The 18,838-nt window shown below is 41.0% G+C and overlaps 1 protein-coding gene across 1 annotated transcript in view; it reads right to left on the reverse strand.

The window, feature by feature from the left end:
- The window catches only part of fam13a (family with sequence similarity 13 member A), a gene marked incomplete at its 5' end in the record, with an annotated part of 55,815 nt that overhangs the window by 19,904 nt on the left and 17,073 nt on the right, over positions 1-18,838 (reverse strand). The window contains 5 exons of the mRNA XM_083980835.1: positions 650-866; positions 2,221-2,418; positions 2,588-2,629; positions 9,197-9,238; positions 16,744-16,991. Of these exons, the coding sequence (XP_083836961.1) occupies positions 650-866; positions 2,221-2,418; positions 2,588-2,629; positions 9,197-9,238; positions 16,744-16,991 (747 nt within the window). The remainder of the gene's footprint in view (positions 1-649; positions 867-2,220; positions 2,419-2,587; positions 2,630-9,196; positions 9,239-16,743; positions 16,992-18,838) is intronic.

Genomic DNA, 18,838 nt, shown 5'->3' on the forward strand with positions numbered 1-18,838 from the left:
AGTAAACATCTTAATAATGTACTTTTGCACTAAAAAAATGGAAATATTTTGTTCTCGTTATTTATGGATTATTATACTATTATTTCACTGGTCCGGCCCACGTGAGATCAAAATGCGTTGTATGCGGCCCCTGAACTAAAATGAGTTTGACACTAATGGTCTAAAATATTCCACTTGGACATGTGAGTGAAACGACAAATGAAAAAAACAGAGAAAAGCAGTAAAACAAAAAAAACGCAATAATAATGGTAAATGGTCTGTATTTATATAGCGCTTTTCCATCTTAACGATACCCAAAGCGCTTTACAGTACACATCACATTCACCCATTCACACACACATTCACACACTGACGGCGGAAGCTGCCATGCAAGGCGCGAACCACGACCCATCAGGAGCAAGGTGGGTAAGGTGTCTTGCCCAAGGACACTACGGCAGCAACCGGGACAGAGCGGGATTCGAACCGCCAACCCTCTGATCATTGGACGACCCGCTCTACCACCTGAGCCACTGCCGCCCCGTAATAGATAATAATAATATAATATAATAATAATATAATAATAGAGGAGAGCAACAGAGAGTCTCTGCCAGGATGCGGTGACAAAGCACAAACATAAAAGGAGCTGAAGTGAAAAGGTGCGATGACTCACTGTGTGTGCGTCCTGGTTGTCTGTGAGCTGGACCAGCGTGGGGCTGTGTTTGGACTTCCTGGGTTTGGGGGTTTGCTCGGTGTGACCACTCTGGCCTCCCTGTGAGTCCAGACCGCTGCTGCCTGTATCCTCCCCGACGCTGCCTGACCTGCTCCCACTGCTCCCACTGCTCAACGGGATGTTCTCCTTGTTGGTGTCTGCCCTGACGGACGCAGCTCTGCTGTCAGTCGGAAAAGAAAAGGGCGAGGAAATGAGACATCTGCCCTGCACGGTTTGGTCTGTCTTTATCAGCTTGACATTGGGCAAAGTGCTTCCGCAAACTACACGCCAAGGTCGTCCTTTTAACCTCCTCATTTATTACACCTTCTCCGGCAGCTAACGTGCTGTTTAGTTTTTCAGCTAATTCTATTTACTGTCTATTTACTGTCCACGCTCTTATTGACATTTCCTGCCGTCTTTGGACAAACGTACCCCTCTAATCTACGTGTCACTGATCTCTCAGACTCCACCAGGTCTCCATCAACAAGGATTAGCTTCTTACAGTGATGACTCCAGTTGTTATGACTGTGCTGTGTCTCAGTGGACGAGCTTACAATGCAGAATGAAACCTTACGGATGATGATTACTGTTCCCACAACACCAACTGGAGGAAGGAACATTGCGCTGATGTCAGTGTCTATTAATGAAAGACATTTCATCAAGCTTCACCAATTAATTACTATATCAAGTGTTTCTGTCCGTTATTGAATCCTTACAACTTTGTTTTCATACAGTAGACAGTAGTTTCATACAGACTTTTACATCCTCTTGCTCTTTAAAAAAGCACATACAGTACAGTTCCTCTGATCATTTCTGTAAGAGTTGGTGTCCTTTAATTCCTTATGTTCTGTCACTGAACTAAATCTAGTGCCTGGTAATTGAGCTAGTTGTTTTTATTTGTCATAAACTCTACTGCATGGAGTATTGCATAACAACCGAGCAACACTGAACTTGTTATATCATTCTGTTTAATGTTATTTTTATGCTTGTGATGTCTTTAAGGGATACTACACCGATTTGGCAGACTTGCAACGAAGAGGTAAAAGAGAGTATTGTTGTTGTTTTTTTCAATTCCACACATTATTCTTACTTGCCAAGACCTTGTTCCCAAATTACCCTCAACAACAGGTTCCTGGCAGTTCAACCAGAGCATGTTCTGCTAATCACTGCTCACATAATGCTAGGGGCAAGCAAATGGAGGTCTAGTCAAAACCCAAAACCTGTAAACAGACTTGTTGTGTTGATCAAGTGAGGAGGTCACCTGCTTGAAGGGATTGACGTGAATGTTGATGGATAAAAGAGTGAAAATCTATTTTGGAGCAGGTGGGTGAAAAAGAAAAGAATGTGTTCGTATTGCAGCAGGTGTAGCGTGTTGTTACCTCAACATTAATTACACGACAATGAAGGCAAATAAAACTTAACCCTAGTTTACTTTTTTGCAATTCATTGTTGCTACTAAAGACAAACGGCCTCTAATTTTACGCTGGTACCATCAACTGCCAACTTCACGGCAACTGCATGACCCATCGTACCTGTTTCTGTCCCTGTGCCTCAGGCCCTCGTCCTGCTGCTGCTCTCTGTGGTGTCGACGTCTCTGACGGGCGGTCGGTGTCACCTTTGGAGATGGCGGACGTAGGGTCAGCTCACAGTCCTCTGAACTTTGATCCTCTGAGGGGTTTATATCAAAGAGGTGCTGCTCCACTGCTGAACGTATCGTCCTGTCCAGAATACTGCAGCAGAGGAAATAAGACGAGAAGCAGACAGGATTAAGATTTTAAGAGTTACAAAAATTTGAGAGAGGATTCAAGTTCTTCACAAAAAAAAAAAGAAAAAAGAATCATTGATTAATTTCAAAAAGCAATACGATATGATTATGTGACAACAAGAAAGTCCACTTACTTCACCACTTCTGGTCTGCAGTGGACAGGCGAGAGGTGGTTGCTGAAAGAAAAACAAGAGGGGAAGGTGAGTTAATGCTACAGAAACAGGTGGTCACAACAGGTCACTGAGCAACGCTGAAAATCCCCCGGGCTCTGGTTCTGGCCCTAGGTGATCGAGGCATCTTATGTGCATGAGCGCATGTTAACTTTGGCTGTGTTCAGAGCAGAAGCACGTCCTCTGAGAACCACTGGCAAAACGGAGTATCTGGTTAATACTTTCTACATTTACTACTCCTCGACTGCCTTTCTCATTCTCTCCTCTTGTCCAAAATACACAAAGGCCGGTGATCTTAAAAAAAAAAAAAGCAATTAACTGCAAAGTGGTGATTATAATCGGCACAAGTGTGTGTGCACAAGTACGTCTAAACTAATATCTTATATCTATATCCCTGTCTGGGTAGAGTTATAGATGATTGTGTTTTGATTTTTTGTTTGGCAAGAAGTAAAATGTTAACTAAACTGTTTGGTTTATTATTGTCAGATGCTTGAAGGCTTCCCTCCAGTCACTTCTTTAATTAATACAAAGTCCAGGTTCCAGGTAAGCTTCTGTCAATTTATCATGTTTCTCTCTTAATTTAGTTCTCCAATCATGAATCAATTACCTGCAAAGCAAAACAATACTCATTTCATCTTAAAATGTGAGGATTTACTGCAATTTTTGTATATATCATTTGAAATTTAACATTTTTAATCTGTGGCACTGACGCAACAAGGGTCTAAGGAAATTGTAATCGCCTTTTTTTTTTTTTTTTACTACTCTCTAATTTATAATTATTGCTATAATGTATGTTAATCTTTAAACAAGTTGATTAGTTACAGCACAGTGATGTGCCAACAAAATCACTGTTCAACCTGACCTAAAATATGAGGCTGTGTGGTGAAAGACATTGCAACCTTTTGACACAGAGGGTAAAACCATTTTACCCTGCACAGAAGGTCCCCTCTTGCTTTCACTGCCTGGCGAACGTCATGTCTTGACTTCTGCTGGAGCACAGCTACATCAACATGTGTAGAGGTGACCTGGAGGAATCTCTCTAAACAGTGGTGTTGACAGTAACAGCAGAGCTTGGCAGAGGCACCGTACGGAGAACTGATGCAGGGGGAGATAACACTGGAGCGATGGCAGGCACACTGTGAAGGTGACTGTGGTGGTGAAGCTGTGTGAAATGGCAGGGACTTGTGTTGACGTTATCAGAGCCGAGAGCAAAGATAGTGAATCTGATGGGAAGGGAGCACACCACCATATTGGCAACTACTTCGATTAGTATAAACAGCTTAAATCATAAACATGGCGTGGTAAATATCCGATGATAAAGTGAATAGAGTTTCAATGAAGAGTGAAAGTTATGTCACACACAGGTGCTCCGGGGGCAGCAGACTGAACTGATCAATTATCTCTGAGCACAGCAGGAAAAATATTAGCCAGCTTCCTAAAATTAGACCTGGCGCTTTAAATGTAAGAGGTTAAAGCAACAAAAACTGGTTTAATGTCTTACCAGTGTTGACTTAGCTTCAGACTCTAATGCCTGTAAATGTCAGAGGCCTCCATTCATCAGGTGCAGTTGACACATTAAGGCTAGAAACATGACAGACAGAACTTTCCAGATCTGTCCGCGACTTTAGCGCCTTGACTGTCCTCTTAGCTTATAGGACGCCACTGTTGCATCTAAAGGTGACGACAGGGTCAATTATACAATATAAATACAATAGGTGCCAGAGGACGGTAGTTATCATACCTTTGAGAGATGTTTACCGACAGCGCCGTGCGAGTCAAATGAGGTTTAGTGTGCTCTCTGTCAAAGTGTCAGTTTTAGCACTTTGATAGTTTCAAACAGTTGTTCTAAAGCTTTCTGGTTTCCCAAGCACAAATACCATATTATATACCAGAAGTCAAATTCTTTATATGTGTCCTGTCCACATTAACTGGCTGATACATTTGATTGTGATAACAAAAGTCAAAATCAAATGGAGCCTTTGGATCATTTTACACATTAAAAACTACTTTTTAACATTTATTTTAACAAATACTGTACCGTTGAGTTCAATTTCATCACACCCTGAAATACACAATGTTTTTCGGTCCTTACTGTTCAATCAGCTTTCTTTCATGTCTGCTTTCGCCACATTTAGGCTGCTGATTAAATAAACAGCTGCGTGGTGCTGCCTGTAAGTGTCAAGGGTAAAATATTGGGTAATTAAATATCTTCTGGCAGTTATCGTCCCAGTGCTGAAGTTGGCGCAGTGCAGACGAAGTGTGGCAGTTTGGTAGACCACCAAAAGCACAGTGAGATCACTGAATGAACTTTGTGTCGCTGACTTACTGACTAAAGATGTGACAGTGTGAAACCGCTCTGGTATGAAACAGGCTTGTTGCCTGATGTGTGTGTGTGTCTGAGTCAGGAACTAACTGACAAAAGAGACCAAGGGGAAGAAGGATGAGTCACTGCATCAGAAACATAACGGGAACATCACTATCCGAATATAAGTGAGTCAAGCCCACAATCCTTTTCCCAAAGAAACAGATACTAAAAATACACAATTATACCACCAACCCAAGTCCTGTGTTTGATCAGCTGGCAACGAAACAATGATTGTGTCTTTTAATCCTCGGTCGTAAAAACTTTATATGAGCGATAAAATCTTTGAAACTGAAAGCCGCCAGAGTCACCTCTCACCTGTCTGGTGTCATTGTGCTACTGTAACATGACTTGTTTGACCAGAGGGCAGGAACATCCATATATGTTGTTCAGTGATTATGATGCTGCAGTCGGTGACAGGTTATCTTATTTTAGCTAAAAGACTGGAACAAGGCAGATACAGCTGGCCTGGTTGTGTTCAAAGAAAATGAAATCCAGATTTTAATCCAACTCAGTTTAGCTTTTCACTTCCCAACTATTGGAAACTCCCAAAAGTCCCCTGTTCAAGAAAAAAGTCCATCATATAATAATTCCCCATAAAACCACGTAATGTAGTTTTAAAAGTGTAATTTCATTTTGTGAGTTTTAAAGGTGATGTTTTTTGTTTTGTTTTGACCTTCGGAGCCAGTCTAGCTGTTTCACATCAACCTTTGCTGAAGCCTAATATTTAATGGATGTACTGTATATAAGAGTGGTCTCGTTGTTTTCATCTAATTCCTAGCGAGAGCACAACTTCATAAAATAGCGAAACAATTTCTTTAAGAAATATAATGAAGCTAATACAAATGTTTTTCCATTTACCTGAATTACCCTAGCAGGTGAGCGTTGCCTGCTGATGGTGTTGCTGAACTGGGTCATGTCTATAATGATATGACTGGTATGGAAAGTCATGGACAGTTTAATTGCGTTACTGCACTATTGTTGTCCTGCTGAGTGTGATTTTAAAAAGCCAGCAGTGCAAGTCTTTGTTTTACAGGAGCTTAAAGTTTACTCAACATAATTGCTTTATTTAGGACACGAGACTACTTCTTAGGAAATGAAAGTAAGAACAAAATGATATGTTACTGAAGTTAGCGTCTATGTATTTAAAGGCAAGTGGTCTTTAAGACATAAAAAGTGCAGAGGAAACAACTGCAAAGCTTACACAGCGGATGCTTATACCAGTTAAATCCCCCGCATTGTGTACCCTGTGGCGTCTGTGCAGGTAATCCAGTATTACACCACAGTCAGATATTAGCCAGGACCTTTAGAGTCTTTGGTCAACACACACACCCCGAGAAAATTATGTTGGTCTACAATCCATTTTGACTGGACTGAAGTTAAGCTCGTCTGTGGCAGCCTCGGATTCTCTGTATGTGAAGGAATGCAAGTAAACCTCAGGAGAGAGAGGAAGTTTGTGTTAATGTGTGTGTGTGTGTGTGTGTGCGTGTGTGTGTGTGTGTGTGTGTGTGTGTGTGTGTGTGTGCGTGTGTGTGTGTGTGTGTGTGTGTGTGTGTGTGTGTGTGTGTGTGTGTGTGTGCGTGCGTGCGTGTCAAAGTGCAAGTAGGCCATGGCTTGAGTCAATGATGAACGTGAGCAGAGGAAGGGAATGACAGGGAGTTATTAGGAAGGGAGGAAGTGTTGATGGTTATTGGTCTGTGAGGTCATGGAGAGAATCAGATAAACTTTGGTTTCATTATCAGTTATGTTTCATTCTTTTAATTCTTGTATTGAACTGTCAATAGTCAAAGTCAAAGGAGACCATTTGAATAAGTTTATCTTAGATGAGAACACACCACTCGTTACTTTCCACGGCTATAAACTAAGGAAACACATTTCAAAAGCATGAACAATGATCATCTGTCTAATGTCAAACTGATTAACCAACTCACTGTTTCAGCAATTAAACAGACTTAGACTTAGGAAGAATTGTGGATTTGTTCTGCTTCTTTTTATATATGAACTAATTACATTCATGATCATTAAAAGCTAAATAAAGCTGGGATATGTGCCAACACGTGTTGTGCTGGATTACATTGGTTTGTATGGATGCACTTATTAAAGAAGCAAGAGAGTGTAGATCATATACATATAAATACATTACTCTCTCTAAGAGAGGTTATAGATATGCATTATACAGAACACATACTGTACATAGCTTACTGTACGACTGACCACATAGCCAGGCCTTGGATTAGCGCTTGAGTTGTGACCTTTGACCTTTCTGATTCCTGTTTTATTGCATTATTATCAAGTCTTTCTTTTGGAGCCTATCCAGCTTCACTGCTACAAAACAAATCCTTATCTGTATTTAAGTGTTTTGGTTGTCGAGATGTATGTACAGTGATAATGTTGTTAGCTGTGGTTTAAAAATAAAGTTAAACTGGGAAGTGAAAATCTAAAAAAAAAAAAAGTTCCAATGTTGAAGGTTTTTTTTTTTTTTTTTGTTCACTTCTGAAAACTTGTTACCTTGTTACTCTGACAACTATTCTGTAATGTATCTGCCCACTGTCTAGTCAGTTCTTTCTTTATAGGTAAAGCAATAAAAAAAAAAAAAAGCTTAATCATGGTCACAGTTGCCCTAGAGCCATATCAGCTCTAAGGTCACATCAGCAAACAACACTCGCTTCAGTCATGATGTGCCAACTCCAGATGACTAAGCATTTAAATATACTTTTTGGGCATTTCTTTTGCTGTCTTTATTTGATAGCATAGTTGAGAGAGACAGAGAGAGGGGGAATGACATGCAGTAAAGGGGCGCCCGATGCGGGAGTTGAACCAGGGCCGACTGCGGCGAGGACTACAGCCTCTGCACATGGGGCGCCTGCTCAACACACTGCTCCACACGGCGCCCCGGGTAATTGATGATTAACAGGTGATTATCAAGCAGGTGTGGTCAGGTAGTGTTGCATGTTATCACCTGCATGTGCAAATACATATATGAGGTTTATCATGTGTTGTATACCTGTTTGGTTTGGTTAATTTTTCATTTTTACTCAGTTTGCTTTTTTCTTTTTTTTTTCTTTTCCACAAACGATTGATTCCCAGTCTATAAAATGTATATATATATATAAATGCTATTTATAACTTAAAGGGATAGTTCACCCTAGAATGATATTTCGCTCATTATCTACTCACCGTTACAGGGGGTCTTGGCGTAGCAGTGCATTTCAATGCAACGGTTGCAAAGGGACACCAGAGCTCTTCGTAAAAAAACACACACAAAAAAACATCCAAATACCTCCATGATGCTCGTATGTAATGTCCGTCTTGTGCTGAAGCCCCAAATTGCGTAATTGTCCCGAAAAAAATTAAATAAGTCTATATTTTAAGCTTGTTTGTAGCGGAAGCTTCTCGAAGCTCCTCTTCCTGGTCCGTCCAAATCTCGCGTGATTCGCAGTAACCGCACTGACGCCGGCGCAAATCACGCGAGATTTGGACGGACCAGGAAGAGGAGCTTCGAGAAGCTTCCGCTACAAACAAGCTTAAAATATAGACTTATTTAATTTTTTTCGGGACAATTACGCAATTTGGGGCTTCAGCACAAGACGGACATTACATACGAGCATCATGGAGGTATTTGGATGTTTTTTTGTGTGTGTTTTTTTACGAAGAGCTCTGGTGTCCCTTTGCAACCGTTGCATTGAAATGCACTGCTACGCCAAGACCCCCTGTAACTCAGAGAAGGGACGGTGGACTCTGAAAATTCTTCCAGCCCTTAGTCAACATGAGGGTGAGTAGATAATGAGCGAAATATCATTCTAGGGTGAACTATCCCTTTAACTAAGTACACTAAAATGTGTTCAACCAACCGTGCAAAATATAATATTTTTCAGTTTTAGAATAATCTCTAAATGTCATTGCTCCTGCATTGTTGAATAATCTTGACCATCACTTCATTTTGAAAGTGTCTCTGCCCAGACGTGCTTGTTTTGTTTAGATGGTGTGTTTGAAACGTGCCCTGTGGCTGCCTCCTCCTCCACAATAATCAAACTGTGGTGGGCAAACTGTTGTATGTGCACGCTGCCCTGCTTTCCCTCTAACTGGTGGTTTCATTGTTTCTGATGATAATGCACTGAGGCAGCACACAACCACTTCCCCCACACCTCCAGTCCAAAACAACATACTCTCACCCAATTCTTCCAGTGGTCTAACAAAGACAGGAAGCCTACCTCATGTAGAAAGGAGATATTGGGCGCTCTTCTTCTTGGGAACTGAAATGTGAAAACAAACAGACACAATTAATTAGCTTGAACATTGCGTCTATCAACTATGGCATAAAAACATTAACCCCCTCACATCCCTGCTCCCCAACCTCACCCATCCATCACTACATGTTACTGGGGCTGACAATAGGAGCATAAGGCTGGCTTTTGTCTGCAGAATAATAGCTATGCAGTGCTACAGATCAGTGCCTTTGTGCAACTTGTCTCGGGTAATTATTATGAACCAGCAGAGAAATGGTTGCTGCTCTAGAATATAGGCTGGTTACTGCCACTGGATGTATGCCAGTGACACATGATAAAATTATGCAACGATAAGAGGAACTCAGTGTTTGGCTCTTAATGTTGAGGTTGCTTAACATTTTCATATCCTGGCACTTGCAGGCTTTCATAATCACCACGTCTTGTTTGCCTCAGCACAGCTGAATACTGTATTATCTCCTCTAAAATCAAAGCAGGAAGAAAAACACTGCAACGAAAACCTGAAATGTAGTATTTCACAAATAAAGTGCTGGAGGACCTCCACATGGCTGGCATTATATAGTTATTTCATTTTACATGAGATAAATAGGAATATTTTAACACAAGACCCTTCAATACTTTTTTTTTTACCCCTGCTGAGGTTTTATATGAATGTTTACTTGTGAGAGGAACATTTGTCGGCACAACATGAACTCTACCAGTGTTCTCATTTTACACATTGATAACAAACAAAAAAAAAATTGGGGGCAAAAGTTCAGGTTCAAAAAATGTTGACAAACCAGGTACAGCAGTTGCACACAAAGTTTCCACACATATTTAAATATATTTCTTGTCTGCTGATCTGAGAATGTACCATTCATTCAACGGTTCATCATAATGAATAATCTGTAACTATTTATATAATTATAAATTGATTATTAATTGATCATCAATAATACTTAAAGCAGATATCAGTGGAATGTTTTTGTTAATATAAGTCCTAAATAGTCCTATTTTCCGTCAGCAATCACTTACATGAAGTATTTCAGCCTAAACACGAGTCTCTCCGTCACTCTGCTCTGCTGTAACCCGAGGAGAAAATTTTCCTTGTGGGATACAAGTGTTATCCAATGAGGAGAGAGAACGGCATGAAGGGCTGTGTGTGCAGCCAAGGGATGCGCGTGAATGTGGTGACGTAGCACGAGGACCAATTGATGCCTGACAAGGGCGGGGGCTGCTAACTCATGGTGCGTTCAAAGAAACTCGTACTTTGTGTTTTTCCTTCCTGTGAAGTCATACCAGTTCGATCTGGTACGAGTTCACGGGTCGGAAGTTACGAGTGGCCGTTATAGGGAACTTTCACAGACAACAGGATGGTAAAAACACGAGCTACGGGTTACCTGGAACGCTACCAAGTCGTAGTTGTGACTTGAAGCTGTAACTTACGGTTTCAAAAGCCTGCCTTGAACGCAGCATTAGCCGAAACGGCCGTGAAGCTGATATCTGCTTTAATTGTTTAAGTACTATTTTTTTTTTACCTAAGAGTAAAAACATCTCCTAGTTCTTCTTTCTTAATTAACTGAACAATTAAGAAGATAATTGACAGATCAACTGACAATATCCTGAAAGTAGTCTTACTTAATTAATTTCTGCTATTTAACTTCTGATTAATTTATTTATGTCAAAGCCCCTTTTCATCCTTTGTACTGTTTAGAAGAGCTCAACAGAGGCCACATACAGTTGTCCAGTAAATGGTCTGAATATGCTGGTTTACAGGTTCTGTTTTAAATTAAAAGAGGAGCAGAGAGTGGATGACATTAAATTAATCAAATAATCCCTGTCAACAATCAGTCAGAGCTGTGGGCTGTAAACACGTCTCAGATGCCCTAAGACACAGAGGAAAGAATTGTTATTGAGTGGGTTGTTTGGTACTCTGGTGTGTTTTGGTACGTGACGTGCCTTCCTGTGGCTTTCTGTAAGGGGCAGGGCACAGAGAGGAGGGGAAACCACCTTCACCGTTCAGGCAGCACCTCAACAAATTCAAAACAAAGGATTTAGGTTTCACGTCAGGCAGGAATCAAAATCAAAACGGTCAAAGTTCATTGAACTTCAAAAGTCTTCTCTAATGTCACCACGAATCAACAGGAATAAACAGGAAATGTCCGTGTGTTCATCCAGCCTTTGAGCTACAGGTGTATTTTACCACAAAACACTTTCAAATTATTTTGGAGTTTCAGTGGTGAATGCTTTTTTTTTTTTTTTTCCTCACGCACCCACGTTCTTAACCGGTGTTACACAGTCTGGCAGGCGAATTAAAATAATGTGTGCCGTCACAGCCGCCGTGAATTGCAAAAGCGGAAATCCTGCTTACCCACTACCTTACTGAGAGGATAACAAAAGCTTTGTAGGGATACTGTGGAGGCCTGATCCCTCCGGGGCAAACGGAAAACTACCAATGACAAGTTGGTCAATCTGGATACGCTCCACTTTTTCAACATTTATAAAAATGAGTAGACAAAGGTAGTCTGGCTCAGCGGATGCTGGTCACTTGATTCTTGGCAGGGTCTTTTTCCTTCCGCCCTGCCCCGCTGTACCTTTTCCAAAATCTCTCGACAACAATTTACAAAAACACTTGCTGTTGAGGCATTGATGTGGAGAACAATGGGAGATCTCAAATGTCTCGACACATAGGTGAAGTTCTTTTTGTATTTTGTTGATCAACAGAGAGGTAAAGTGTCCCAAGTGGGAGTCCCTTCGGTCTCCGGTCCGTTCAGGACCCCCAGACCATCAGCTTTTAGATCGGTGCTGGACATTCTTTGAATACCTCCAAGCACAAACTGTGTAGTGGTCAAGATCCAAAGTATTTATTGGATAAGCCTGGCTAAGCTATGCGTGGTATATGCTCATTCCATCAGGAAAAAGGTGTTAAAGCAAAAGAGAAGCCGTCACGCTTTAGGTTTTAAACTGAGGCACAGGAGACCTGCTGATGAACAGGACAATTTACAGATACAGAAAATCTTTTGTCTTCTATTATTACATGCATCTTGTTACCTTGGCTAAACCTTATTGGCAATAACAGCAAAATGACACAAACAAAAACAATGTGTGTATGATTAGAAGTAAAACCTGTGAGAAGAGTTTGGCCACATAGTTTGGATCTGTAAATGCAACAAGGTACAGCAGCATCTTTCACTGAGACATTAGCATCGCGTGAGAGAAATCCACATACTTGTCGAAACTAGGGGCTGCATAATGATTGCATCAGTTAATCTATATTACATCCACGTGGTCAGAGAAAAGCAGCAAAATGAAATGAATAAATGAATTGTTTCTTTGATTGTCAGCATCAATGACAATTACATTTCTTATGATCAGTTAATCAACAGTTTTTCAGTCCAGGTTAAAATACATGGATGGTTACACTATTGTTTTGGGAGCACGTGCAGTCATTCATTTCCCTCAGTATCAAGTCAGATATCCGACAATTTGTCTCTGTACTTGAACATTAAACTTTGTATCTATAATCTCAACATCAATTGGGTTTGACTTGGGGGTTTTTGTTTCTTGAGAGAAGTTGAAGAAGCCCTCTGACAAATCCCGTTGGCTTTGACTTCCTACTTATAAATATCCTATGACTTGAGTGACTGAAAATCTTTATTGACATTAATCTTAGCACGTTTAAGGAGCACTGCTCTGTGTGTGATTGGGGGGAAAAAGGCCCCTGAGTAACATTAAAAGAGCAGCAAAACCAGTCTGTTCCAGCCAGTAGGTTCTTGCTGTAAATATGTGCTGTCAAGACTTTCAAGCTGATGGATGAGACTTCCTGACGGGCAGCCAACAATACCGTTAGACCCACAGGGGACCTGCACTCACACCACACTGCAACGTTCCTCACTCCCACCTATTTCCAACGCTCTTCTAAGAAACCCAATAGTTACATCACAAGATTCAGTGAACCATGGCAACTCCACACAAAAGCCTGCATGCATCCCCTACGTGCAGCTACGCAATGCTGAGAGGAAAATACGTTCACAAGATGCTGCTATGTTGGCTCATGTGGCGTATATGGTGAATGAGGCTGGTGTCGCATTTCAGCTACAGGTGAGAGCAATGTGCCACTCGAAATTACAGCATTCATTTGTTGGTTAGGGTGTAATGTTTAGGATGAAGGACCTTTTTGTGCAATACAGCACAGACGACACATGATCTAAAAGAGAGGCCACTGATGGGAAAGCCTGAGGATGATGATTTTCATTGAGCGAACGGAGTAACTCAGTCCACTGGAATGAATGGTGCTGGTGTCAAATCTATCACGCGTGTCAACATGCAAATAAAAATAAGTTAAACACCACCAACAAGATGCAAACATACTTCAGAAATTCTTAACAACATATTTCACACCCTATAAAAAGAAAACCATGAATGAAATGTAAAAGAGAAGAAAACAAAAATGCAACAAATGCTTCTAAAAGGAGAAGACTTTGTCACTATGTTCAATCTGTTTGCCGCCCGTTGTGCTGCGATGTGCTGACACAGATTTAAACGACACATACCTATGGAAAGTGAGAGCAAGCTGACAAGTAGGAGAGCAATCTACAGAGTTTCCACTGACAGAAAATTATCATATATTTGCTACTGGTTTATGTGTGAAAAATGCAGCTAATTATTTTGTATTATAAAACAATTATATTACATGATTAAAAATATATTATATATTTATTTTATCTTTTTATAGTTGCCCCAAAGCTTCCCCTGTAAGTCTCGTCTTTGAATATTTGGAAACAATTTGGAAAATAGCTCGTCAGATCTCAGTTTCTTAAAGGTAGGGTTGGAGATTCTGGAAAAACAGTTCTAGCAGGCTGCATTAGTCAAAAGTCCCAGCCCCTTCCTTTAAGCCATGCCTTCACCTTTCCGCGGACGTGGGTGAAGACACCCAACACGCATTGCCAGAGCTACACTGTCATCCACCAGACTGGAGTGTGACTTTTCCGCGGACGTAGGTGAAGACTCTGATCGCGCGAGAGGGAGGAGGTAGAGAGACGGCAGCTTGATTGGGCGTAGACAGAACTAGACATGAAGGCATCTGATTGTTTTTTTTGCTCTCGGAGTGAAAAGCATAGATTGGTCAGAGTTTTGTCAGTCCTGCAGCTGCCACAGAGGTCTGATTATTTTCGTTCCTTTTTCTGAATACATAATGTACAGTATTGACTACTCTCAGGATAGAAGGACCATTTCACCCAGTATAACAAAAAGTGTTTCTGAACAGGAACAGAACTATAACTTTAAATTAAAGATGATATAACTCCTTTGAGTAATGCTGCAGGTGTCTATTAGTAAAATACCAACGAGTTCAGACTGGTGACGCACATGAGTGGGGTCCCCCGTCACGCTGTCTGTAGATCAGTCAACTGATATGACCCAGCAAGGAGAATTTAAGTGTGTGTGGAGGAAATCCACCAGAAGATTTACTGGTACCATGACACGGTGAGGACAGCTCTCGCCACCTTGAAAGTATTATATTTGTCACTTCATGTGGGCAGGAACATCTGCTCCAATAACTGCCACCTGTTTATCAACTGTTCATTATCTTGAGGACGAGGAGCAAAAAAACAAACAAAAAAACGAACATACATACATAAGGTTGACTTGACGTATTTATATCATATGATTTCTTTAATATGTATAAGCTGGAGCAGTGAGAGTTGTAATACAGTATTGAAGTATGCCTGACAGCAAACCACTGTGTGTGTCATACTAAACTTTTATGTAATGTGTTAATGGATCTGGTGCTGACACGGTTTTAAGCCACGATTAATGTCATACTAAAGGTCAACGTTGTGGTCAGCAAGCTGTAGTAGAAGTCACAACAGCATCCACATTTCTCATCTTGATGTTTCAACATCATACACAACATTTTTGCTTTGCCCCAGATTATTTTGTAGTTGTTGTTTTTTTCCAGGATCAATCCTGCATGAGTCTATCATCCGGAGAAGGTTTTGACCTATATTCATCTTGTAATTTGTGGGTCCAGATAAGGTCTAATTCTCCCAGTTACAAACAGCAAGAGTCCCAACAACGGACACAGCTGTAGCCTGGCTATTCCAGAGCTGAGGACACTCGACACCAAGTGGTTCCAGTTTCAGCTTCTTATAATAGGCTTGTTTGGATGCCAGAGGCACCGTGCCACAGGGCTCGGGCCTTAGATCCCTGATTGCTGTCGGACACTCAAGATTCTTCACCCTTACCCTCGGCTGCTCGCACATCACCTATGCAAACAGTGGTCATAACCTATTTACCACTGCTACAATCCCCCCCCTCTTGTAATCCAGACTGGAACTGGACACACAGAGATCAAGATAATACCATAATGAAAGTAGAAACGGAATAACATTTATTGTTAGGCATGTGGTATCGAAGTTTTGTATATGCGTTACATGACCTTAGGTTTTAGTTTTATAGCAGCTATAAAGCCTCTTGCATACAGATAAAAGATCATCCTCATAAAATCATAAAACTACAGGAGCAGCTGACTACATTTCATGGCGTGAGTGAATTCCATAGTGGCAGGTTTTAATAATCTATTCTAAAATTACGATGGGTGAATAATAATAATCTAAAGCATATTTTGCACGTAATGCACTGCAGTAATATATCCTTTTGAAACTATGTTAAAGGGATAGTTCACCCAAAATTCAAATTTCACTCATTATCTACTCACCCTCATGTCAACTAAGGGCTGGGAGAATTTTCAGAGTCCTCCGTGCCTTCTCTGAGTTACAGGGGGGTCCGCGCAGCAGTATTTGTCCATATAATGGTTGTGAATGGTGCTCACTTTTCTTTGTCCACCAAAAACCAAACACACCAAAAAACATCCAAATACCTCCATACTGCTCGTCTGTAATGTCACTCTTGTATTGAAGCCCCGACATGAGAAATTATTCCGAAAACATTTAAATAAGTCTATATTTTAAGCTTGTTTGTAGTGGAAGCTCCCAGTGTCTCAGTTCACTGCTCTTCCTGTGTCAGTGCAAATCCTGCGTGATTATTACAGACGAGCAGTATGGAGGTATTTGGATGTTTTTTGGTGTGTCTTTTTACGAAGACAAGTGAGCACCATTCACAACCATTATATGGACAAATACTGCTGCGCGGATACCCCCGTAACTCCGAGAAGGCACGGAGGACTCTGAAAATTCTCCCAGCCCTTAGTTGACATGAGGGTGAGTAGATAATGAGTGAAATTTGAATTTTGGGTGAACTATCCCTTTAATTTGCATCTTGCCCATCAAATAAGGAAGTCAACTAAAATGCAGTATTCACCTCAGATCACACTAATAATGTCCAGGAATGCAACACACAGCATGCTGTCACTGTTTCTGCTGTTTCCACATGTTTGTGTCAATACATCATCTGCTCTATCACTATTTCACAGATTGGTCTTAAAATAACGATAATTCAAATCCAACTGCTGAAACATAAAACATAGATAATATTTCAGATTTGCTGAAGTGCATGTGCTTTCATCACACACTGACCTGCTGAGGGCCTCCATGCTGCCAGAGGGGCTGACATCGAGATGGCTGTGGTGGGAGGCAGCGTCTGGTGTTTCTTGGCGAGTCTGAGGAACGGGAGTGGTTTCCATCGCCTCTGGACTGGGGCTTCTCATCTCAGAGGTCAGGGGCAGAACTATTGGTATGGAGAAAAGCCTTGCATGGGGCGAACGAGAAGAACGGCTGGGCTGAACGACAACCTCGGGCATGCCGTCACTCTTCCCTTTCCTCACCTAAGCAATAAGAGTGAAAGAGGAGAGATGCCAACGACAGGTTAGTCTCGTGAGAGGAAATATGAGATACCGCAGGAGGGAAATTAAACGCAGGTAATATTACTGCTCAATCAAGCCCGTACAACCAGAAACACACAGAAACACACGGTGGAGCTTTCAACCTTTGCTCAGGTAGAATAAAACATGCATTCGAGGATCGTCTGAGGTGAGTCAGAGAGCGATAAAAGACCACAAAAAAGGGGGGAAAATAAAGGTTAGCTCGTAAAACTGAAAGGTCTGAGTGATGTTTGCCTTACCGTGCTGACCCTCAGTGGGTATAAATAGCGTGAGCCGCCGACTATAGTGTAGGAGAAGAACCTTAACCTAATTACAGCCACATTGTGAGAAGAACCCTTCTGCATTTTCAACCCAGGAGACCTGAGAGAAGTGTTGAAGAATGTGTCAAGAGGCTTTCTCCCAGTATATATGGAAAGCACTGGTTCGGTCGCCCATCTACACTGAGGCCAAATAGCCGACTGGCTGTGGTTAACAGGGTATGAAATGGCTCTGACGCCAGCAGCTGAAGTATTGATAATTGTCAAAAACACCCGATGCCAAAAGAGGCCTGGCTCTAGATAAATGTCTGTCGATTGAGTTAAAAAGGATCGCTTTTTTTTTTCTTTACACCACTTACCAGTGGAACATCTCCATTTGGGGTTTAACTTAATGGGTTGTTCTAAAATCTATCTATGCTGCCTCCATTTGGACATTTAGTCATTGGTGCACTTAATGGGTGAATCTCTGGGAACATAATTAGCTCCACAAGCTTCTTTAGCTAGACCTGGTATGGATTTTGCCCCTCAGGGATTTTGTAATTGATTTAGCTAAATTTGGCTTTCACTGAAAACCAGAGAAGTAAAGTATCGCTGAAAAACGCTAAAACAATGTGGAACATTGAGGAACAGTCAACAGAAACTTATGTTTTGTTTCTTTTAAAAATGAAAACTGACATTGTTCACCTTTTCTCTTATCACTGGGAATTAAAATGTGGCATAGTCAAAAAATTGCTGTTGGAGGTTATTCTATTAATTGATAGAGTGTAAGTTTCATCACTGCTATGCTGCCTCCAGTTCTAGTTCTCAGTTTCTGCCTATGCAAAAAACCAAAGCACAAACAGAGCAACAACAAGTCGGAGCTAAATAGGCCAGATGGCCAAGGAGCCTGACAGACCAAAAGGAGGATATGACCTGGTTTCTAAATCATGGATTAATTTATAATTTGAAGGTTGTGACAAGACTTTCAAAAGACTGTAAATAAAATCAAATGAAACATTCAGAACTTGATGTTTTATTAATGCTGTATTGTGTAATTTATTTGTCTATTTTGAAATTGTTGTCACATTTTCCTGAGGTTTGACCATGAGAACGAAACAGTGTCATTAATCTATTGATTCAACAGCTGCCCTATGGAGTCCAAAGACCATCATGTATTGAAACATCTCATGATACTCCCCTTTGATCATACATTCATCCATTTTAATAACAGGTGAATCATAAATAACACAGATACAGACATGTTTAGTGCTTCCTTACTGAAATGTGTCTGTGTTTATGTGTGTGTGGGTGTGTCTGTTTTGTTTGATTTTGTTTCTCTTACCAATAGTCACCATTGACCTGAGGCCCATAAACACTGCATAAATGATGAGGCACCCTTCCAAATCCATAACAGTGATTTGTGAGTAGTGAGCAATTTGTGTAGGGTCTGGCCTTGAGAGGTTTTAGAGAAGGGAGTGTTTGGGAATCATAGCTGTAAAAGTTAATATTCATAGTGATGAATCACTGTGAATCACTTTGATAAGTCATTAAGAA

Source organism: Trachurus trachurus (assembly GCF_905171665.1).
Source record: "Trachurus trachurus genome assembly, chromosome: 1".
NCBI classification, from domain to species: Eukaryota; Metazoa; Chordata; class Actinopteri; order Carangiformes; family Carangidae; genus Trachurus; species Trachurus trachurus.